Source organism: Pistacia vera, unplaced genomic scaffold (assembly GCF_008641045.1).
Source record: "Pistacia vera cultivar Batoury unplaced genomic scaffold, PisVer_v2 Contig109, whole genome shotgun sequence".
In the NCBI taxonomy this organism is placed as follows: domain Eukaryota; kingdom Viridiplantae; phylum Streptophyta; class Magnoliopsida; order Sapindales; family Anacardiaceae; genus Pistacia; species Pistacia vera.
The window spans coordinates 1,632,229-1,653,461 of record NW_022195126.1 but is presented as its reverse complement, the minus strand read 5'-3'; the positions used below and the strand labels follow the sequence as shown (position 1 = coordinate 1,653,461).

The following is a 21,233-nucleotide window of genomic DNA, read 5'->3' as shown; positions in this document are numbered from 1 at the left end:
TCATAACATACACCTCTCAAAGTGGATGCATTTTCTTATTGTTTCAGATTCCAATTTATATGGTCAATAAAACAGTCCCAAAGCCAAAAGTAGTCAGTCAATTCAAGACTCATTTCATCCTTATGGTAAAAGTCGGGAGTATATTGTACTTATTTTTAGTACTAGTGGAATAGGATGCAAGCAATTTAGTGAAACTTTTCTATAAAAAGCCATACCCCTATTTTCTTAAGAGTAAATTATACCAACAATTATTTGTCATAAATTTTCTTTCACAATCCTGACGTGACAGTTCGCAATTGGTTAGTTTGAAATTAATTAGTATGACCCATGTGGGNTGTGCAGTAGTTAACATCTATCTCTCTTTGGATCCTTTTTGTTTGTCTACCCTTTTGCCGTGTATAAAAACATGAAAAGAGAAAGCCTATCTTCCTTTTTGGCGATTATCTTATTACTAATTCCATCACTTGCTCTCTTCCACGCAAATTTTTGATTCTCAATGCTCTTTATTTTGCTCATTCTTTCGAGGACACTGTTAAAGTTTACACTACAATCCAACTTGTGTGCTAGAGAGAAGTGAACAGCAATGACAGATTAAAACCATTCATGTGCGGCAAAGGGCTTTGTGTGCAGCAAATTAAAACCATTCGTGTGCAGCAGCAAGAGAATTGTGTGCTAGAGAGAAGTGAACAGCAATGATAGATTTGAGAGTTTGTGTGCTAGAGAGAATCTACAGCAGCGATAGATTTCTAAAAGGGAGTGGAATGGGGTTTTTTGGGGATACAAGTTTTAAACCAGTGAAAACACCCCGATTTGGGGTGTTTTATAAACCCCTTCAAAATACACTACACTGGTTTTGGGGGGTTTTTAAACCCCTCAAAACCAGCCTATTAAAAATCTGGCAAGCGGAGGTTTTTAAACACCTCAAAACTAGTTTAATTAAAAACCCCCCAAAACCAATGAAAAAAAACTCCCAAGCAGACCCTTATAGTAAAAGTCGGGAGTATATTGTACTTAATTTTAGTACTAGTGGAATAGGATGCAAGCAATTTAGTGAAACTTTTCTATAAAAAGCCACACCCCTATTTTCTTAAGAGTAAACTATACCAGCAACTGTCACAAACTTTCTCTTACAACCTTGACGTGACAGTTTATAATTAGTCAGTTTGATAAGACTCATATGGAACCTATGTGAGATTTGTTATGAACTGATCAATTACAAGTTATCACATTAAGATTGTTAGAGAAAATTTTTGAGAGAGGATTGTTAATGTAGTATTATTCATTCTCTTATTTATAAAACATATATGGTACACCTATAAAAGAGGTTCAATTAAATAAAACATATATGGTACACCTATAAAAGAGGTTCAATTTTTTTATAAAAGTAATGGTTGATATCCAAATACAATATAAATCATTTTTAGTACAAAAGAAGTCAATTTTTTTATAAAATTAATGGTTGATATCCAAATACAATGTAAACCATTTTTAGTACATTATAAAATCCGTTTAATGTCACAATCATGAAACTATCAAAATATCATATAAGTATTACTGATTTCAATTATGCTAAATTTGAGAACAACTTAAAAAATTTGAAACATCCAACTTTTTATTTTTTATATTTTATTCATTTCTAATAACATATGAATATGACAATATAGTATCACATACTTTTTTATTAAAAAATTCGCATAACTATTTGTATCTCATCATAGTACGAATGTAAGTGTAACATATCTCAAAGGACCCAAACCCTCACTTTTTACGCAAAAATTGAACTTAAAAAGGAAAAAAAAAGAAAAAAAGAATGAAGCTATTTTTGGAAAAAGAAAAAAAAAAAAAAAAAGGAACAAGTATTAATTTTCAACGTATAATAACCAAAAATAAATAAAGCAATAGGATAATTCAAAAGCTGAAAGATTCCAGAATCAAACAGTGAAAATGAACACTTGGAAGTTGAATTTCTTTTTTATTTAATTTAAATCCTCTCATTTCTTCTTCTTTCTTTCGCTCTTCTTCTTCTTTCTTTCTGGGTCTGAATGCATCACCAAACAATAACCCTAAAATCTCCACTCTCTTACCATGTCTGTTCACAACACTCCGCCGTCTTACCCAAAAACCCTAGACTAACAAAGCTCCCTAATTTCCCGCCAATTTCAGCTAAGAACAGACCCAGTTCTTCCACGTTCTACTGCTACGGAATTGGAACCGGAATCTCTGCACCTAACCACGCTTCCGATTCTCAATACGGCAACTTACACGATTGGAAACTGAGGAGCACTGGAGTTAAAACTATTGATGTTGCCACCTTGGGTAATCTCTGCGTCGATATTGTTCTCAATGTTCCCAAATTGCCCCCGCCTTCCCGCGACGACCGCAAAGCTTATATGGACCACTTGGCCTCCTGTCCACCAGATAAGGTTTTTCATTCTTATTTTTTTTTTATTTTTTTTTCTAAATTTCAATACAATACTTAATAGCTGTTCGTATTTGAGTAATTGAATTCCAATATTGTATTTGGTTATTGTTTGTCTATAAAACCAGAGTTTTGCATTAGAAGTGCTTTATGAAAATCACTTTTTAGAGAATATGAGGTAAATAAAAGCTTCTCTAGAAACCATATTAAATGAAAAAAAGTCTGCCAAATTACTTGTCTATTGGATGTATTTCTGACTTAAAAAAGCACTTTTCCTGTAATTATTTGTCCAATAAGCTCTTCCAAACACACTTCAAGTGCTCGTATATAAGCTATTGTTATATGTTTTTGTGTATAGAAATACTGGGAAGCTGGTGGAAACTGTAATATGGCTATAGCAGCGGCAAGATTGGGACTTCGATGTATGAGTATTGGTCATGTAGGTGACGAAATTTATGGAAAGTTTCTAATAGATGTGCTTCGTGATGAGGGAATTGATGTAGTTGGAATGAGTGAAGATACTGATGTTGTTGACCGTTCTAGTGCCTCATATGAAACCCTTTTGTGCTGGGTTCTTGTGGACCCTTTGCAAAGACATGGCTTCTGCAGGTATAATTCAACTGAAATTTCTTAATTTTTTTGGTTTTTAAGATATTTCCTTGCAGTCTTGTACAAGTCATTTCTATTTGTTTAATGGTTTTTTACCACAATTGTTTTTAATATTATATTTGTTTTATCAGTCATATTATCTGCCTTTGTTTTTATCAGTCGAGCTGATTTTAGAAAGGAGCCTGCATTCAGCTGGATGAACGCACTATCGAGCGATGTAAAGATGGCGATTAAGCAGTCAAAAGTCCTGTTTGTTAATGGTTATGGTTTTGATGAGCTCTCCCCTAGTCTGATATTATCAGCTCAAGAGTATGCTGCTGAAGTTGGGACGTCAATATTTTTTGATCCTGGACCACGTGGAAAGAGTCTTTCTAGAGGAACGGCTGAAGAACAAAGAGCCCTTAGCCATTTGTTGAGGATGAGTGACGTTCTTCTTCTAACATCTGATGAGGTCTAACTTTATGCATTCTTAGTTGTATGAGACCACGTTTTGATATTATTGTTTTTCTTTTCCTTTTTTTGATCTTTTGGTGCTCTGGTTGTGGACATTTCTTTTTTTGTATTTCTTAGGAATGAGGTTGTTCCAAAGATGGTCTTTCTCAACCTTTCCTTTGTTAACAGCCTTTTGTTCCTCTTCCCATGGTCCATTAGATCTTGTTCACTACTGTAACCTGACCTTTTTGGGTCATTGTGGTTTCGTACATAGGCATGACAATTTGTATCTCCTGTCAAAGTTCCAGACTAACCTCACTCCAATTGCAGAGTGTTTTCCTTCTTTTAAACTAAGATGGGAAATGCAGGGATGCTATCCAGCAGTCCCTTAGGCAGTTAGGCTGCAAATGGGTTTAGACTGTCCTAACGCAACCTATCTTGGTATATTTTACATCAATTTCATTGATTTTATTATCCTAAATAAGTACTAAGGTATTAAGGCTTTCTTTTTCCTTATGCAGTGTCAGGGTATTTCTTTCTTCTTCTGCCTTTTTTTCTCTTTTCCTTTTTTCTTTTTTGGTTTGTGTCACCGATGCTTTGGCATTTTCATCTCTCTCTCTCTCTCTCTCTCTCTCTCTCTCTCTCTTGCTATCCACCATCTTGATACTCATTTCTTTAGTACATAAGCCATCCTTCATGTTGCTCAAGTGCTCTCCTCCCTACCAATCTCATTTTCAAATTCCTAAGTCTTATAGAATCACCTTTTTCTTCTTTATAAGAAAGTTTCACCTTCTTTGTAACAGTTAAACATCAGCTCTACCATGATCTCATGTTGACAGTTTTGACAAATTGGTTTTTGGATATTTATTGAATATTGTCTTTAACATTCTTGGTACATGCCTTCTTTTATTATGAAAGATTTATCTCTATCTCCCCTTGTTATTGTTAAAGAGTTTTTACAAACATAATTTTTGCAATATGTTTCAGGCTGAATCTTTGACTGGCATAAGATACCCAATTCTGGCAGGCCAGGAGTTACTCAGGAAGGGCCAGCGCACAAATTGGGTGATTGTTAAAATGGGTTCTAGGGGTTCAATTTTGATCACAAAGTCAAGCATATCATGTGCACCTGCATTCAAGGTATCAATTTATGCCAAATCTTCTTAAATTAAGATGCATAAAAACACTAATTTTACATTTTTAGTGTTTTCTCATGATTAACCTAAGTCATGTATTGTATTTTGCTTGCTCTTACAACATTGTGGACTTTCTGTGACAAAGTTTCGCTCAAAATTTTTCAAGATATTATGTGGAAGAAAACATTAATGAGAACCTATTTTCTGTTAATACCTTTTTGAAAGATATTTATTTATGAGCTCCCTCAAGTTCTACTGAATTAACCCGCATGAATTTCTTTTACATGTTTATATTTTGATAATACAACAATATGTTGATTTGTATTTGAAACATGACCAGGTGAATGTAACAGATACCGTTGGATGTGGAGATAGTTTTGTGGCTGCTGTTGCATTTGGTTTTATACACAATATGCCCACAGTTAGTACATTAACAATTGCAAATGCAGTAGGTGCTGCAACTGCCATGGGTTGTGGTGCTGGTAGAAATGTGGCGACCTTGGGCCAAGTAATAGAACTTATGAGGGCATCCAACCTCAATGAAGATGGGGAGTTGTGGGATGAACTACTTAATGAAGATGTGCATGCCCAGGAAATTACGTTTCTTTCAAAAATAGGCATAAATGGAAGCACAAACCACTTGAACCGTGTGGACCTGCAAAAGGTGGTTTCTGAATTGCTGCTTAAGCTTGAATATGCTTGGCTGGAGGGAAAAGTGTCATCTTGATGTGAGGGACAATAGGTTTTCAGTTACTAATTTGAATTTATTGGAACTAATTCATTCTATTGGTTCTACTGAGTTTGATTGCACTGGTAGTTCCACTCCTGTGGAAGGAGGCCTGATTTTTGACAATTAGCACATGTCAGGTTCTTCTCAATTTCTCTATTGGTGTCAGGATAAAATACACATTTAGAAAAGCTTCGATTCAAGTCAGAGTTTGCAAGATTGCTTAATTTGCCGTTTATATTTATTTTTAGTGAGCATTTATACTAATGGTTTGTCTGATGATATTATAGTGGCTATTGGAATGAAAGAGTTTCTTCTGAAGTAGGGATTGGGCAAAGGTTTTCATCATACCTATAACTATGTAAAGATGTTCATTTTTTGCACCATGTACATGAATGCTTATCAAGCAGGTAATTTACATGATCTGGTTCTGTTAGTATAATGAGATATTTATCAGATAGATAAAAATAAGTAGGGTGTCTTATCTGTTATTAAATTTTGAAATTTCATATGCTGTAGTTGGAGTGCCTTCTTAAAATTTTAAATCTTATACTGAAGCAATACTCGTTAGAAACAATCTTATTTTCTGGATGCATTAGAAGTATTCATAGAGAAAAGAAGAGTATGGATGAGGAACAAGCTGTCCAATTTATTTTAAATGATGCAGTGAGGATCATTTTCGTAGTACAGAGTCTAGTTTTTTTTTGAAAGACGAACTCGACTTTTACAAAATTCGTTGTAATGTTTAAAATCCAAATTATCTATATCTGAGTTGTCTGCAGATATAAGGTTTCAAGTTGTGTTGAAGGTAGGTTTGTGTGCTAAGATTTGATATGCAAGATCCATCAAGCAGAGGCCTATTATGAATGATAACATGTGTAATTATGTTGAATTTATGTCAGACAGCATTTGAGCATATGTGTGTAATCTTATATTTATAATTGTAGAAACACTTTAGAATGACCTCTTTACTTAATCTCTGATATATTGCATTTATCTAATTTTATATGCTCCTGACTCCTGGGAGATATTTAAGTAAAAAATACGCCTTAACGATTATTAGAAACTATCAAATGCCCCCTTGCTCAGGACTTTGTGATATGTGATATTTAATTAAATTGATCGAAATTGGGGGTTTCTGATTTTTTTTCTCAGAGGTTTTACGATATTTCTTTTAGAGGGGTATTTGTAAGGAGTGTTTGTGATATTTATAGGGATTTTTTAGAGGTTTTATGATATTTTTTAAAGGTTTTTTTTTTTTATATTGGTATTCTCATTATTTAATACTTTCCAAAATGGGTGAGGCTTTTTTGACTTAATTATCTCTCAGAGGATGAAATAAATCCTTAAAAAATTGTGATTATGCTAATTGTTCTGCATAATGTATGCCGGATTAAATTTCCTGGTAAATAAATAAATAATCTCAGCCAACGGCACCTTTTAAAGACATTTACCGAATACATCCTTTTGCGAAGCTTTAGTTTCCTGTTAAATAATTATTGGAGAACCCATGGGCAATCATGACTTTTAATGCCATTTTTAATTGTTGGAATTCTATTGAATGGAAAATGATATGATGTTGGAATACTAAATGAAGGTTGGAATGGAATATGATTCCATTGTGTATAAATGTATTTATCAAATGTGATATTAAAAGAATGGAATTAAATGTGTAATCAGGGTTTAATTTTTAGGGATTGCAAAATTAATTCTTATATATATATATAATTATAGATTTTGTAATATTATATAGCATGTTTTCTAATATTAAGCAAGGATATTAAGAGGAATACCTTCTAAAATCGACATTATTTAATGTTCATAAACACACTTTCACTTCACTTATAAAAACTTATTTAATTTAGCCTTAGTTCGTGATTGTTATAGCTTGTTCTTTGCTGATCAACTTTAGCAATAATTAACTTTTGATAGAAGTTTTTTCTACCCAATACAAAACCTCTATTACTTTGGTACTTGATTTCTCGTCAATTGTTGATCATAAAAAAGTTAGGGTTTCTTGTTTTTAACTGATTTCTGACTGATTTCAATAACGAATCTTTAATCGGTTACCACCATTTGATCCATCGGCCTTCACTCTACAAAATCTCTCTTACCCTAATTCTTGATAACTCATCGAACACCGACTGAGAAAGTGAAGTGTATTTTGGGTATTAACAAAATATAAACTTTGGGTGGGAAAGTAATATTTTGAAACCTTTTGGTGGAAAAAAGTCGTTTACTCTAAAATAGATCATGTAAGAAGTAGATTATTTCATAATCATTTTTTTAAATGTGTTTACCAAACAAGTTTTGGATGATTCTTTTAGAAATAAGTAATCTGGTAAAAGCTTTAGCAACCCCAAACTCACCCTAATTAACTTATCATGTAATTATCTTAAAGTTTATTTTCAATAAATGGTGACATAATGATAAAATAAAGATAAACTTTCACACAATCCTAATTTTCACCTTGGTCCAGACAAAATTGAAGGCAATAATACAGTGGAACTAGAATTTTCTTCCGGTTGATGACCAATTTCAGGTAACTTTCTTGGTGGCAATGGATTGAAGAAGTTATAATCCAGATTCTGCTCAACCTCATTAACACCTTCCGAGACCTTAACTACCATTGCCATGGAAGGTCTCTTGGTGAAATCACTTTGCAAACACCAAGCAGCAAGCTTCATGGTATTCACTACTTCTTCTCCATTTAATTGCATATTCTCATTGTATTTGTCAACCAAATCCATTAATTTTCCCTCCTCTGCCTTCTTCTTGAACAGGTTTAGCAAATGCATGTCTTCCTCAAGCAAAGAGCGATCAAGATTTTTGCGTCCGCACAAAATCTCCAATGTTACAACTCCAAAACTATAAACATCTACTTTTTCTGTGATTATTGAGTTAAGCCATTCCGGAGCCATGTAGCCTCGAGTTCCTCTCATCGTTGTCATAACCTCGTCCTCATTCCGGTCGATCAGTTTCGACAACCCGAAATCGGAAACTTTAGCATTGAAGCTGTCATCCAAGAGGATGTTTTGAGGCTTTATATCCAAGTGAACAATCTTCTGCCTGCAATCTTCATGGAGATAGGTTAGTCCTTTGGCTATGTGAAGGATGATCTTCTTTCTTTGCTGCCAATCAAGAATGGTATTATTGAAAATCCACCTATCCAGAGATCCATTCTTCATGTATTCATAAACAAGAAGCCTATGAGATTTCTCAGCACAAAATCCAATCAGTCCCACTAAATTTACATGTTGAATGCTTCCAATAATTTCCACCTCTGTTAAGAAAGATTTCTTGATTTGCCCAAGTCCTTCAAGAAGTTTCACTGCAACTTTCGTACCATCATTTAGAGTCCCCTCAAACACTGTCCCAAATCCTCCCTTGCCGAGGATCCTTGTGAATTTCTCCGTCACGTTTTCCAGTTCTTCATAAGAGAATCTTCTGGGCAATCCCGGGACTTGATCTAAATAATCTTCCTCAACATCATCAAAATTTTTCTTCCAAAAGAAGAAGACCAAGATTCCAGTTACCAAAACAAACAAACCAGCAGCTCCAAGGCTTAACCCCAATATTTTCGGGTCTTGTCTCGACTTCTTTCCACTTCCACCGGGACTAGGACTTGAGACATTCTGAATCTTCAAATATGCAGTAGAGTTATAATGAGTCTTTGATTTGTCATTATTCATCATCGAGAAGATTTCAGAGGGTAAATAACAATCTCCATAAGAAGAATTATCAGAATACCGAAAAAAAGCAGCTTTGCAGGAGCAATTCATTAGACATTCTTGTTTACATTTTTCTGAATCTATGTTTTCGCGGTCTGAGTTAAAGGTAAAGTAAGTAACATCTTTAAGCTCAATAAAACTGTGATGTGCTGAATATTCGCATGATATGGGAGTAATCTGAGAGCACCCAGCCGTTGACTGGCTATCATTTTCTTGCTTGAAATAGGTGGCTAGCCCATCCGACGTGGGACATCTACAAAATACATTAGAACAGATCCCATATTTTCCGCAAACCATAGGATAATTGCAGTCTCCTAAGTACCCTGTTAAGAGATCTGCCACTACTTTCCACTCACCATTTTCCCACTCATAAACATTTAAATGCCCATCAGGCCGAAGTCTCATGTACTGAGCTGATGATGCCTCAGGAATAGAATAAAAAATGTGATCAGGCTTATCACTTATCTCAGAGGAATTTAAGAACAAAGATAAGCTTCCATTCATAAATCTAACATAGCTTGTTTCAGTAACATTGAATGATAAACTATTTTGAACATAGACTTGTCGAGGATTAGACTCCACGAAAGAAAACAATCCTTCATTTGTTAAAGAAAGCGAAAACAAACCTTTAGTCCAATTTGTTAAAGAAACACTAGCCGCGAGTTTCCGGCCTAGCATCAACTTCTGGCCGGGAACCAATGAGTCGGTGGGATAATCAAAGGATTGCCAAACTGTTGAATTATTATTGTCAAAAAGAACGAGGTTGCCCGTTTCTGTCAAGTTCAAGCCCACAACAGATTTTCCACCCGTATTTGTTGACCATGCTATTTTCCCATCAGCATCGCGCAATACCAAGTCTCCATCAAAGGTTAGCTCTAAGGTTGCGTTGATTCGAACAGGATGATGGCCGTTAGCAGACCAAACAACCTGCGGGAATCCACTGGCAGGAAGAGTGATACCGGAACCACTATTGGTCTGAACAATGAAGATGGCGAAGAGGTAATTGGTGTCACAGTTTCCATTACAGTAGAAGCCACAGGCATATCTTGGGCCAAAGCTTCCCCTGAGAAGGATGGCTCTCACTGTCGATCCATCGGTAAAAGGTACCGAGTGAGGAGCTGATGGGCTATTTTTCCATAAAGTAGAGAGATTCGCTGTCGGATAATCAAAACTTTGTGCGTTAACTAAAGAAGAAAAAATTGAAAAAAGACTAAGAAGCAGAGAAATGAAACACCAATTGCAGCTGATATTCATGGCATATGATTACAAGATGATTGAGATCTAGAAAACAAATTGTGTAAGATTTGTTGTAACAAAGTGAAACTTCGAATGCAGGTCAATGGGGTTAATAAAAGTTACCAAAAATATCTCTAAACTTAAAAGGGGGAGCGACAATTTCCCACCCACGGTTTGGCAAAATGACACTTTCTCACCCATCAAGTTTCAAAATGACACTTTTTCATCCTTTGTCAGGTTCTATTAATATTGGACTAAAAGATAAAAATATCTTTAAATAGTTTATTATAAATTAAAATTTAGTTAAGTTAAAGCCTTTACTCAAGTATAAAGATACCTTTTTTCTTTTATTTATTTAATTAATTAGGAATATTAACTATTAAGATTTTCTATGTTAATTAATAAAAATGAAAAACATTATATTAGTAGATTATTGAATAATAGTGATGAGATATTTATGACATTATAAATAAATAAATATTTAGGTCATTTAATTTTAAACAATTTCATAACATTAGTCTTAACCATTTAGTTGGGGTTAGCTATTTTTTCTTTTTTGACTTTTTAATATCTTGCTTTTTGGCTAGTTCAAAAAAAAATTTATAAAGTCAAATATTTAAGGGTATTTTCGTCTTTTCAGTCAAATATTAACAGAAAACATAACAGATTTTGATAAAGGGTGGGAAAGTATCATTTTAAAACTTGATGGGTGGGAAAGTGTTATTTTGCCAAACCTTGGGTGGGAAAATGTTGTTTGTTCTCCCAACTTAAAACGAATGATTAATGAATCAAGTAGGTCAAGGGTTATTGTCAGTTGAGAAATATACAATATAAAAATGAGCAACACCTGTTGGTCCAAGCGAGCAGGATAACGGCAAAGCCAGAAAAAAAGATGAAGAGAAAGAAAGATAAATTAATGCAAAAGATAAGAGCCAACATTATTGAATAGGGGAAACGGTGGAACAAAAACATTGAACTACTTGATTGGAAAAATCCCTTTTTGTTGACTATAAATTAATGAATTTATTGTGTTGTCCTCGTTAGAAATGAAACAAGGGTAAATTGAAAAAGGGTTGGGTTCAAATGGTATCACTCTAAAATAAAAATTTATTTAATTTTAATAAAATGCAAAGACCTAACACCACTTTACCCAAATAAAATGGATAAATATTATAAAGTACCCTTATAGTTTTAAAATCTATCTAAAATTAAATTATAAATAGTTTTATCATAAACTATTCCCAAAAGCTAAGGTGGCAATTGGTAACTTATGTGATAGCATTGTATAGTGCTAATCACAAAATAACTCTGAATGAATAAAACTAAATTAAATATTTATAATATGTTTGTTTATAAATTTTTAATTTATGATTATAAGTATTCAGTGATTGTTTTAAAAAAGTTAAATATATGAAAATTAGTATTTTTATATAAATATTCTTATCAATGTTAAGTATGATGTATTTATAGTTTGAATTACATATCATGAATTTGACAAAATATAACAAAAATATTTTAATTTTACAAACAATAATGTTTTGCTTATAATGAGTCATACAAATAACAAAAATTACATAAAATTTATGTAAAATGACTACTCTGTCTTTTGTTTTTTGTCTGTTTGTATGACTGAGTTGTAAACACAACATTGCTCTTTTACAAAATAATAATTTGACTCATTAATTGTGTGTATCCACTATGTTTGCTATAATGAAAGTAAAATAAGAACGTAAATAAAATAAATTAATAATGATTGGGGTTTTAAGTGATTATAAATTAATAATGATTGAGGTTTTAAGAATTAAAAAATTATAATAATGGTATTCTTTTAGAAGTCATTTAAGACAAATAAACAAATATTTATGGGGCGTTTGGTTGGGGATAACGTGAGATTATTGAAGTTTGGGGTGGAAAAAAAAGATCGAAAACCAAACCGAACCGAACTGAAAACCGAGCCGAACCAAAAATCAGACCGAACCGAACCGAAAATTTGGTTTTTCTTAAATTTGGTTTGGTTTTCAGTTTAAAAAATTCATAAACTGATTAATCGATTTGGTTTTCGGTTTACAAGTTTTTTTAAACTAGTTAACTGAAACCGAATTCTAAAATTGCTTTCAAAAAATAAATAAACAAAAACCCTACATATTAATTATAATTAAACTTCCTAAATCCCACCATCACCTTTCTCTTTCATCTACCTTTTCCATCATTTTTAGTCTTCTCCTCTACTTTTCTCTTTCATCCTCTGCACTTTTCTCTTTCATCTTCATCTTTGCTCCTTCATTTCTTTTTTTCACTTTTCACTTTTTTTCGTCTTTTTCTCCATCTCTTCCCCTTCAGTTTTATGATATTATCTTTCTTTTCCGTCTTATCTTATCTTCTCTTTCTTTTCTTCTCTTCCATTTTTCTCTTTCTCTTTCGTCTTTTTCTCCAATATTCAAGTTTATTTGATTTATGAAGATGTAAGAAATTTGGATGGCTTAATTTGACTTCTTTGATGGAGAATAATATATATTCATTATTTATATCAAAACTTGCAGGTGAATACGTAAATTTCTCTTTGTTCTAGTAATGAATACTACATTTGGCTACAATTTTAGAGTAGAAGTTCTAGTGATTGTCAAAACTTTCTAAGTTATTCTGATTTTAAAAATTGGTTCAAAACTGGTTAACCGGTGAACCAAACCGTATATTCGATTCGGTTCATAACCAGTTTAATCATATAATCGATTCGGTTTTGGTTTAAGTTTTTTCTTGAACCAAAAAACCGGTTCGGTTTATAAACTACCTTATATGGTCCGGTTAACCAGAATATCCTATAAGATTTTTAAAGCACACAGTTTCAATGAAAAACACTACACCTTTTCATTGATCTTTGAATCAAATATATACAAGTGCAGGAGCTATTTTTGGTAACTGCATATACACGGAAACTAGAATTGTGCAAGAATGAAATTTACAATAAATGAAAATATTTACAGTAAATGAAAAACAGCTAGGATTCTATATTTGAGCTTGATTCGGTTGACTTGGCTGATTTGGAGCTTGATTCAATTTTCTGGCCATGATTGTTGCAATCCTCCTTAATACGCCCCCGCAAGATAGGGCTTCCATCGGCAAGGCCAATCTTAGATCGAAGAAGTTTAGTACGTTGCCTAGACAGTGGTTTGGTCAGCAAATCCGCAAGCTGGTCCTAAGTGTGAACATGTTTGACCTGAAGAGTCCCTTTTTGAACCAAGTCACAGACAAAATGAAGGTCTATTTGAATATGCTTCATGCGTCAGTGATAAACTGGATTAAAACTTAGATGAGTGGCACCAAGGTTTTCACATAATAGAGAAGGAGGATCTTTGAGGGGAAAACCAAGTTCATTGAGAAGACCAAGTAACCACATTGTTTCCGAGGCTACATTAGCTAATGATCTATATTCAGCTTCTGTTGAGGAGCGTGCAACAACCCTTTGTTTCTTTGAGCTCCAGGAGATTGGGTTGGTACCAAGAAAACTAATGTAGGCTGAGGTAGAGGAACGATCATCAACATTCCCAGCCCAATCAACATCGGAGTACGTCATGAGATGCCAATAAGTGTCCTTTTTTAGTTGAATGCCGTGAAAAATGGTTTGCTTCAGATATCTAAGTAACCTTTTTGATGCTGTCCAGTGTGTAATTGTTGGCTTGTGCATAAATTGAGACAACTTGTTAACGGCAAAAGATATATCAGGACGAGTAAGTGAAAGATATTGAAGACTCCTAATAACTCGTCGAAATTCAGTACTATCAAAAGAAGTTGTATCATCAACCAATTTTAAAGATGTACTAGTAGATAAAGGAGTTGAGACATCCTTAGCACCAACCATGTTGGTTTTGGACAGCAAGTCACAGATATATTTATGCTGGGACAGAAACAAACCTGCACGAGTTGGGATAACTTCCACACCCAAAAATTAGTGGAGAGGGCCCATATCTTTCAAAGAAAATCTAGCACCAAGTTGCTGAATGATAGAGTGCACAAAGTTGGAATCATTTCCAGTAAGCACAAGGTCATCCACATAGACCAAAAAATAACATATAATGGAACCACTCCGATAAATAAAGAGAGATGAATTAGCCTTAGAGTTATGAAAACCAAGGTGAAGAAGAGCATCCCGGAGAGTGGAGTACCATGCCCGAAGGGCCTGCCTAAGACCATAAATTGCTTTGCGTAATCTGCACACATAATTTGGTTTGGACATATCTTTGAACCTTGGAGGTTGACTCATATAGACATCCTCAGTAAGGTCCCCATGCAGAAATGCATTGTTCACATCCATTTGTCTTAAAATCCAGCCTTGCATAACAGCCACAGTAAGAACAGATCGAATAGTGGTAGGTTTTACAACGGGACTAAAAGTCTCTGTGTAATCAATCCCGGGTCTTTGATTATATCCTTTCGCAACAAGACGGGCTTTAAATCTATCTATCAAGCCATTAGCCTTTCGCTTAACTTGAAAGACCCACTTACAACCCACAGGATTAGAACCAACTGGAGGGGGAACTAAATCCCAAGTGCCATGTCTCATAAGAGCAGTGAGCTCTTCAGACATGGCGGCACGCCACTGGGGAGTGGATAAGGCCTGGGTCACACACGTTGGTTCAAGACACGGGAGAAGGGAGTGTTTGGTGACAACATTGAGTTGTTTGGGTCTGAAGATGTTGTTCATAGATCTGGTGGTCATGGAGTGTGTGCGTCGTGTGGAGGTGGGAAGTGTCTCAATGGGTTCAGAGTTGAAAACAGGGGAAAGGGAAGGGGACGATAAGTGAGGAGCAGATTCATAATGGGATTCAAGCACATTTAAAGGCAAAATAGATGTAGAATCCAATAGAGGTTGAGAATCTAGAAATCCATTAGAAGGGGATATACGGGTATTACCTGGAGGAGATGAGACCGCGGCGGAGACACTTTCCGAGACCACTGGGACGACGTGCGATGGAGCCCGTGAGGAGACTGCAAGTGCGAACGGAACGACGTCGTGTGGGTGTGGCACAGCAGGCGGAGAAGAAGACGCAGTCAAAGTGGAATAAAGGGAGGCTAGGGTTCGAGCTTCATAAAAAAGTACATGCCGAGAGGTGTATATTTTCTGGGTAATGGGCTCAAGGCATTTGTACACGTTTTGGGTGGTAGAATACCCAATGAAGACACACGGGTTGGACTTGGCTGGAGTTTGTGTGTGTTATAGGGCCTGGTAAGTGGAAAACAGAGACACCCAAAGGATTTTAATTTGAGATAATTGGGCTTTTGGCCAAAAAGAGCCTCAAAGGGTGATCTATGTTGAAGAAGAGGGGTGGGTTGACGGTTTATGAGGTAGGTGGCAATGTGGAAGGCGTGGGGCCAATACGAGAGAGGAAGATTGGCATCATGAAGTAAGGTAAGACCAGTCTCAACTAAGTGACGGTGACAACGTTTAGAGACACCATTTTGTTGAGGTGTGTGAGGGGCAGTAGTGTAGTGACTAATGCTATGGAGAGAGAGAAACGATTTGAGACTAATATATTCTCCACCATTATCGGAATAGAACAAGTTTTTTGAATTGGGGGAAAATGGTCTTAACACAAGATTTTGCATTGATGGGATAGAACCACATATACTTTGTGTAATGGTCAATAAAAATTAAATAGTAACGAGAACCATCTAGACCAAGACAATGAGCGGGTCCCCACAAATCAGTATAAATAAGATCTAGAGGAGCATGACTTTGAAAACTCGTGGACCGAAAAGGTTGTTGATGGGCTTTATTAATAGAACAAGATGAACACAAAGAGTTTATTTTTTTATTCATAACAGGAAGAGAAATTTTTTTGACAAGATGTTGGACAACTTTAAATGACGGATGTCCAAGACGCCTGTGCCACCCATCAAACGAGGTTCGTTCATGCACGTTAGCCACCATTTGTGAAGAGGAGCCCACCAGTGATCTTGGAAAAATGTAAACGCCACTTTCACATGCACCTCTTAGTAGGGTCGCCCCCGTGATTCGATCCTTCACAAGAAAATAAGAAGGGTGAAACTCAACAAAAACATTATTTTGAGAGGTAAAATGATGAACGGAAATCAAATTCTTGCAAATGTTTGGGACACAAAGAGTATCACGAAGAATAAATGTTCGGTTTGGGGAATTTAAAGTCAATGAACCAATATGTGAGACGGCCAAACCCGACCCATCACCAATAACAACTTCATCAGTGTCATCATACTCAGAATGAATAGATAAATTCGCCAAGTCACCAGTGATATTGTGAGAGGCAACGAAGTCAAGAAGCCATTTGTGATCCTGTTGATTTGATGTAGTTGCACAATTTACCGTGACTTCAGATGGATGAATCTGGGGACAAGACTTTGCAGTGTGGCCCATTTTGTCACAAAATTGGCATTTTGGCTAATAACGACGTTGGTTGGTTGTACGAGAAAGCTTGTGATTTTGGTCTTGAGAGTTGCGGTTCTGGCCTTGAGGCCGAAAGGCCCATTGGCCTTATAAGTGCCTTTTGATTAAGACCCACCAGAGGCACCAGACTTTGGCGTGTCGCGATGAGAGAAATTTGCAGAAGTGACAAGTTGCTGGGTTCTCATCTCCAGACGCCGCAGGTAGCTTTCATGTCCCCAAGGATGTCGTGCAGTTCTTCGAAGGCCAAGGATGTTTCCCGGGCACGAATCGGCGCTGCAATTTCCCTGAAATTAGAACCCAATCTGTTAAGAATATAAAGGGTAAGATCATCATCAGAGATGGGATGATCGATAAGGGCGATTTCATCGGCAAGGGCTTTCACTGCATGCAAATAATTAGGAATGGAACGAGTTCCTCGCTGAATCAAGGTAAGTTCTTCCTTGAGTTGCATGGCTCGGGTTCTAGATTTACTGGCATACATGTGATTGAGTTTCTTCCAAGCCTCATGAGAGGTGTTGGCAGTGGCGATTAGGGGAGTAATGGTGGTGGAGGTGGAAGCCAGAATAGCACTCAGGATTAATTTATCCTGACGAACCCAGTGAGTTTTATATAACTCGGTGGAAGGGGTGCCGATAGGGGAGGGACACTGAAGTTCCATTGACATAGTCAAGGAGATTATAGCCTATAAGGAGAGCTTCAAATTGTGCTCTCCATTGAGGAAGGTAGATGGTGTCAATTTTTCATTGATTTGTGTAGAAATATTGAGAGAGATGAGAGCATTTTCGGTGGGTGAGATGGGATGAGAGTGGGGTGGATGGGGAGATGTTTGTTCCGATGAGGAGGTCATCTTAGGGAAGAGGATCTGGTTGCTCGTGAGAGTTTGGCTCTGCTGATACCATATAAGATTTTTAAAGCACACGGTTTCAATGAAAAACACTACACCTTTTCATTGATCTTTGAATCAAATATATACAAGTGCAGGAGCTGTTTTTGGTAACTGCATATACACGGAAACTAGAATTGTGCAAGAATGAAATTTACAATAAATGAAAATATTTACAGTAAATGAAAAACAGCTAGGATTCTATATTTGAGCTTGATTCGGTTGACTTGGCTGATTTGGAGCTTGATTCAATTTTCTGGCCATGATTGTTGCAATCCTTCTTAATATATCCCACCATCAACTGGAGTTATGTCATCTTATATTACTTAATTATCACGTTTGGTTATCAAGTAATATAAGATTCCAGTAATCTTTAAATACCAATATTAGTTACCATTGGTAATATTGGAGGTAATCTGATTACTTCCATTTTTTTAGGTATTCTAAGATTACTAAGGTAATTCTTTTTTTTTTTTTTGTTACAATTCTATTCCTTATTAATAAAATTTTAGGATAATAATGCCCTTATTTTTAAATTTATTTACATGAATATGACTTTTACTATTTTACCCCAATTAATTAACTTTTTGGACAAAATTATTCTTGAATTCAAAACAAATTGCAACACACCCAAGCCACCACCCTCATGGCCCCACCCACCTGCCGCCGACAACCACCGCCGCTGCTGTCGCCAGAAGAGCATATGGAAGGCCAAAAATGGCCGCTATGCGCCGATATATCTGGCCAGATCTCTGGCTAGAAATGGCCATACGGTTCACGAAGGCCATTTCCTGCCTTCCGTGCATCGTTAGGTTGCCAACTGTCGGCGACCTGCAGTGGTTGCTGGCAGCTGGCAATGACTGGGTTGGTGGGGGTGCTTTGTTGATTTTTTAAACTTTTATTATGAGATTGTTTTCGCTAAGTTTTTAAATGCAGGGGGTTAAAATAATAAAAATAATAATAAATATTAAAAAATAATATAATAATAATATTTAATTAGAGGACAATTCAATCATTTAAATAATATATCCACCAATTTATTCCTCCCAACCAAACATATTAATATAACATACCCACCAATTAACCAAACACATTTTCTTAAAGATTTTCAGTAATTTAATTTTCTAGTAATCCAACATTCCCAGTAATCTAACATTTTCTAAACCAAAAGCACCCTTAGTCTTAAGTAAAAAGTAGCTTTTTTATTAAAAAAAAAAAAAGACTGATTATTAGTTTAAGTGGTAAAATCAAACAATTAATAAATATTTGAATATAAAAGATTTAATTTTTTTTTTTTAAGTTTTTATAGATGGAAACAAGCATGTCCGAACTTCGTTGAGTTTGAGTCAAGGTTGACTTTGTCAACGTTACAAAATTGCAAGAAGAAAAAACAGTTTATGAAGTCTGTCTCGACATTCATTTTCTACAATTACAAAATTACCCTTATTAAAATTGAGTCAAAGTTGACTTTTTGAGCCATTACAAAGTTGTCGTTGACAAACTAGAACTGTCGGGATAAAAAAGGCACTTTTGAAGTCTTTCTTCACGAAATTGCCCTCACCAAAAGTTGTTTTCTAAAATTGCGTCAAAGTTGACTTTTTGACCCATTAAGAATTTACAGTATTTCACATTTGGTGCATGTTTGGCGTATTGCATAGTACAAAACTAATATTATAATATTAAATAATATAATACAATATTTGGTTGAAACTTTGTATTGTATTAACTAATACAATGTGAAAGAGATGTATTGTATTATTTCATTTACTTTAATTGTTTTTAACTGATTATTTAAAAATTTAATTTCAAAATAATTGAAAATTTGTAAATTAATACAATACAATACAATGATATATAAAACATTCTATTATATTTTGTATAGTATTATATAATTATTTTTTGATACAATATTACATATAATACTATTTCCATACACTATTGTTAAAGGGAAAATCATTGTGTTCACACAAGCTACCACGTGTACGGCCAAAAATCAATATCGTTAGGGTTTTGTTAGGGAAAAGTGTTCTTACGATAGATGAGGTGGTGAATGAGCATGCCCAACCTAACCCTAGAAACAGTTATAAAGGCTACATGTCACATTCCCCTTGGTCCATATGTCAATAGATTCGGGAAACCTTAATATTATATAAAAGAAAAGATATTTCCTCTCTAGGTAAGTTCCACTATTCACGGCAATGATTTCTCTCTAGGAAGGCATTTGTTACAATGATAGATGTAAGGCATTGAAAGAATTATATTTTCAATGAGTGTCAACTTTTTTGGGTATGAGTTGCTCTTAAGTATGTTCTTGATCAGATCTGATAATAATCGGGGGCAATGTTATCACAAGATCAGCATTACTTTGTGCTACCATTGATTAACATGAGATGCTAATGGTTGGATGGCAAGACTCATATCATAAGGCACGAGTGATGAGGTGATTCATTAGAGAATGAAGCATCGAATGTGACGGTCGAACGAGTGATCACATGGGTATTATATCCTCAGTTAATGATAATCTTTATGTGCATTAGTGTCACGTTATCCTTAGACTTGAGATGTGATCATGCCTTGTGCATAGGTGCTCGTGGTTCTTCAGTACATTATCACTAGAATGCTCATATATAGTGTATAGTGTTTATTGGTCATGAGTTAATCATGTATGGAATTAGATGCGTATTCAATAAGGAATATGATGGCTCAAATATTATGAGCTTGAGTGTTCCAAGGGATCAACGAATGTGGAGGAAGTCTTTGGCCAAAGCATTTGTGTTTTATGAATAGTTTCGTAGAGACACAATTACACGTTCAAGGTGATTCAAATTATGTGATCAAGTTAGGGACTTGACTATACAATGGTCCGCACTTGATTAGAACACGACGTCGGAGGAAATGAGGTAACATGACTAAAACACTCATTTTTACAGGTTCATATGATTCGACTTCATTCATTGATTGGGGGGGTGGGGTTTGGGGTTGGTGGTTATGACATATTGTACGGTGTCACTCATGGTCTGTAAGGAAGATGGATTTAAAGAGTTGATATTTACTTTACTACTAATCCATAAATGAACTTAGAAAGGTCACACACATTATGGATTTCTAAACTTGATGGGAATCAGGAATTTTCTTATTAAATAGTTAATGAGAATATTAAAGTTTCCAAAGAGTCCTAGTTGGACTAGATTTTAGAATAATCAATTACAAGGACCTATTTGACTAATTAGTAAAATTGGTTAAAAGGCCATTCTTGTAACTGGATAAATTAATTATTAATTAATTGTTGATTAATTAATTAAATTCAATTAAAAACTTAAGTCCAAATAAGGAAGCTTTATAAATGAGTTTAATAATTAATCTTGGACCCAAATTGGGCTAGCACCCAAATAGGCCTAGGATTAGTTACTAGTTAACCCAACAGAGAATAACTTGAACTGGAATAAGATATTCCAAAAATAACCCACTAATCCACCTTTGAGTGGCTATTTAAAGGAGACTTAGGGTTCATTATGACATAACGTATGAGATAACAAAAGACGAAAAATTATAAAGAGAAAAAAAAAAAAAAAAACCTAGCCCCCAAATTAATACACATCCAAGAAGATTAGCAACTTGTTTGCTATTCTTCTTAGCATTTAA

At 35.0% G+C, this 21,233-nt stretch overlaps 2 protein-coding genes across 2 annotated transcripts; one reads left to right on the top strand and one right to left on the bottom strand.

Moving 5' to 3' along the window:
- Window positions 1-2,000: 2,000 nt before the first annotated feature.
- Window positions 2,001-5,630, top strand: LOC116136423 (fructokinase-1). Its single transcript, XM_031422137.1, has 5 exons — window positions 2,001-2,423; window positions 2,778-3,028; window positions 3,188-3,479; window positions 4,448-4,600; window positions 4,937-5,630. Exons 1-5 carry the CDS (start codon window positions 2,043-2,045, stop codon window positions 5,321-5,323), a joined length of 1,464 nt encoding a protein of 487 aa, XP_031277997.1. The 5' UTR covers window positions 2,001-2,042; the 3' UTR covers window positions 5,324-5,630.
- A 2,057-nt stretch (window positions 5,631-7,687) lies between these two features.
- LOC116136951 (G-type lectin S-receptor-like serine/threonine-protein kinase SD2-5) lies at window positions 7,688-10,366 on the bottom strand. Its single transcript, XM_031422639.1, has one exon. It carries the CDS (start codon window positions 10,306-10,308, stop codon window positions 7,789-7,791), a length of 2,520 nt encoding a protein of 839 aa, XP_031278499.1. The 5' UTR covers window positions 10,309-10,366; the 3' UTR covers window positions 7,688-7,788.
- Between the last annotated feature and the right edge of the window lie 10,867 nt (window positions 10,367-21,233).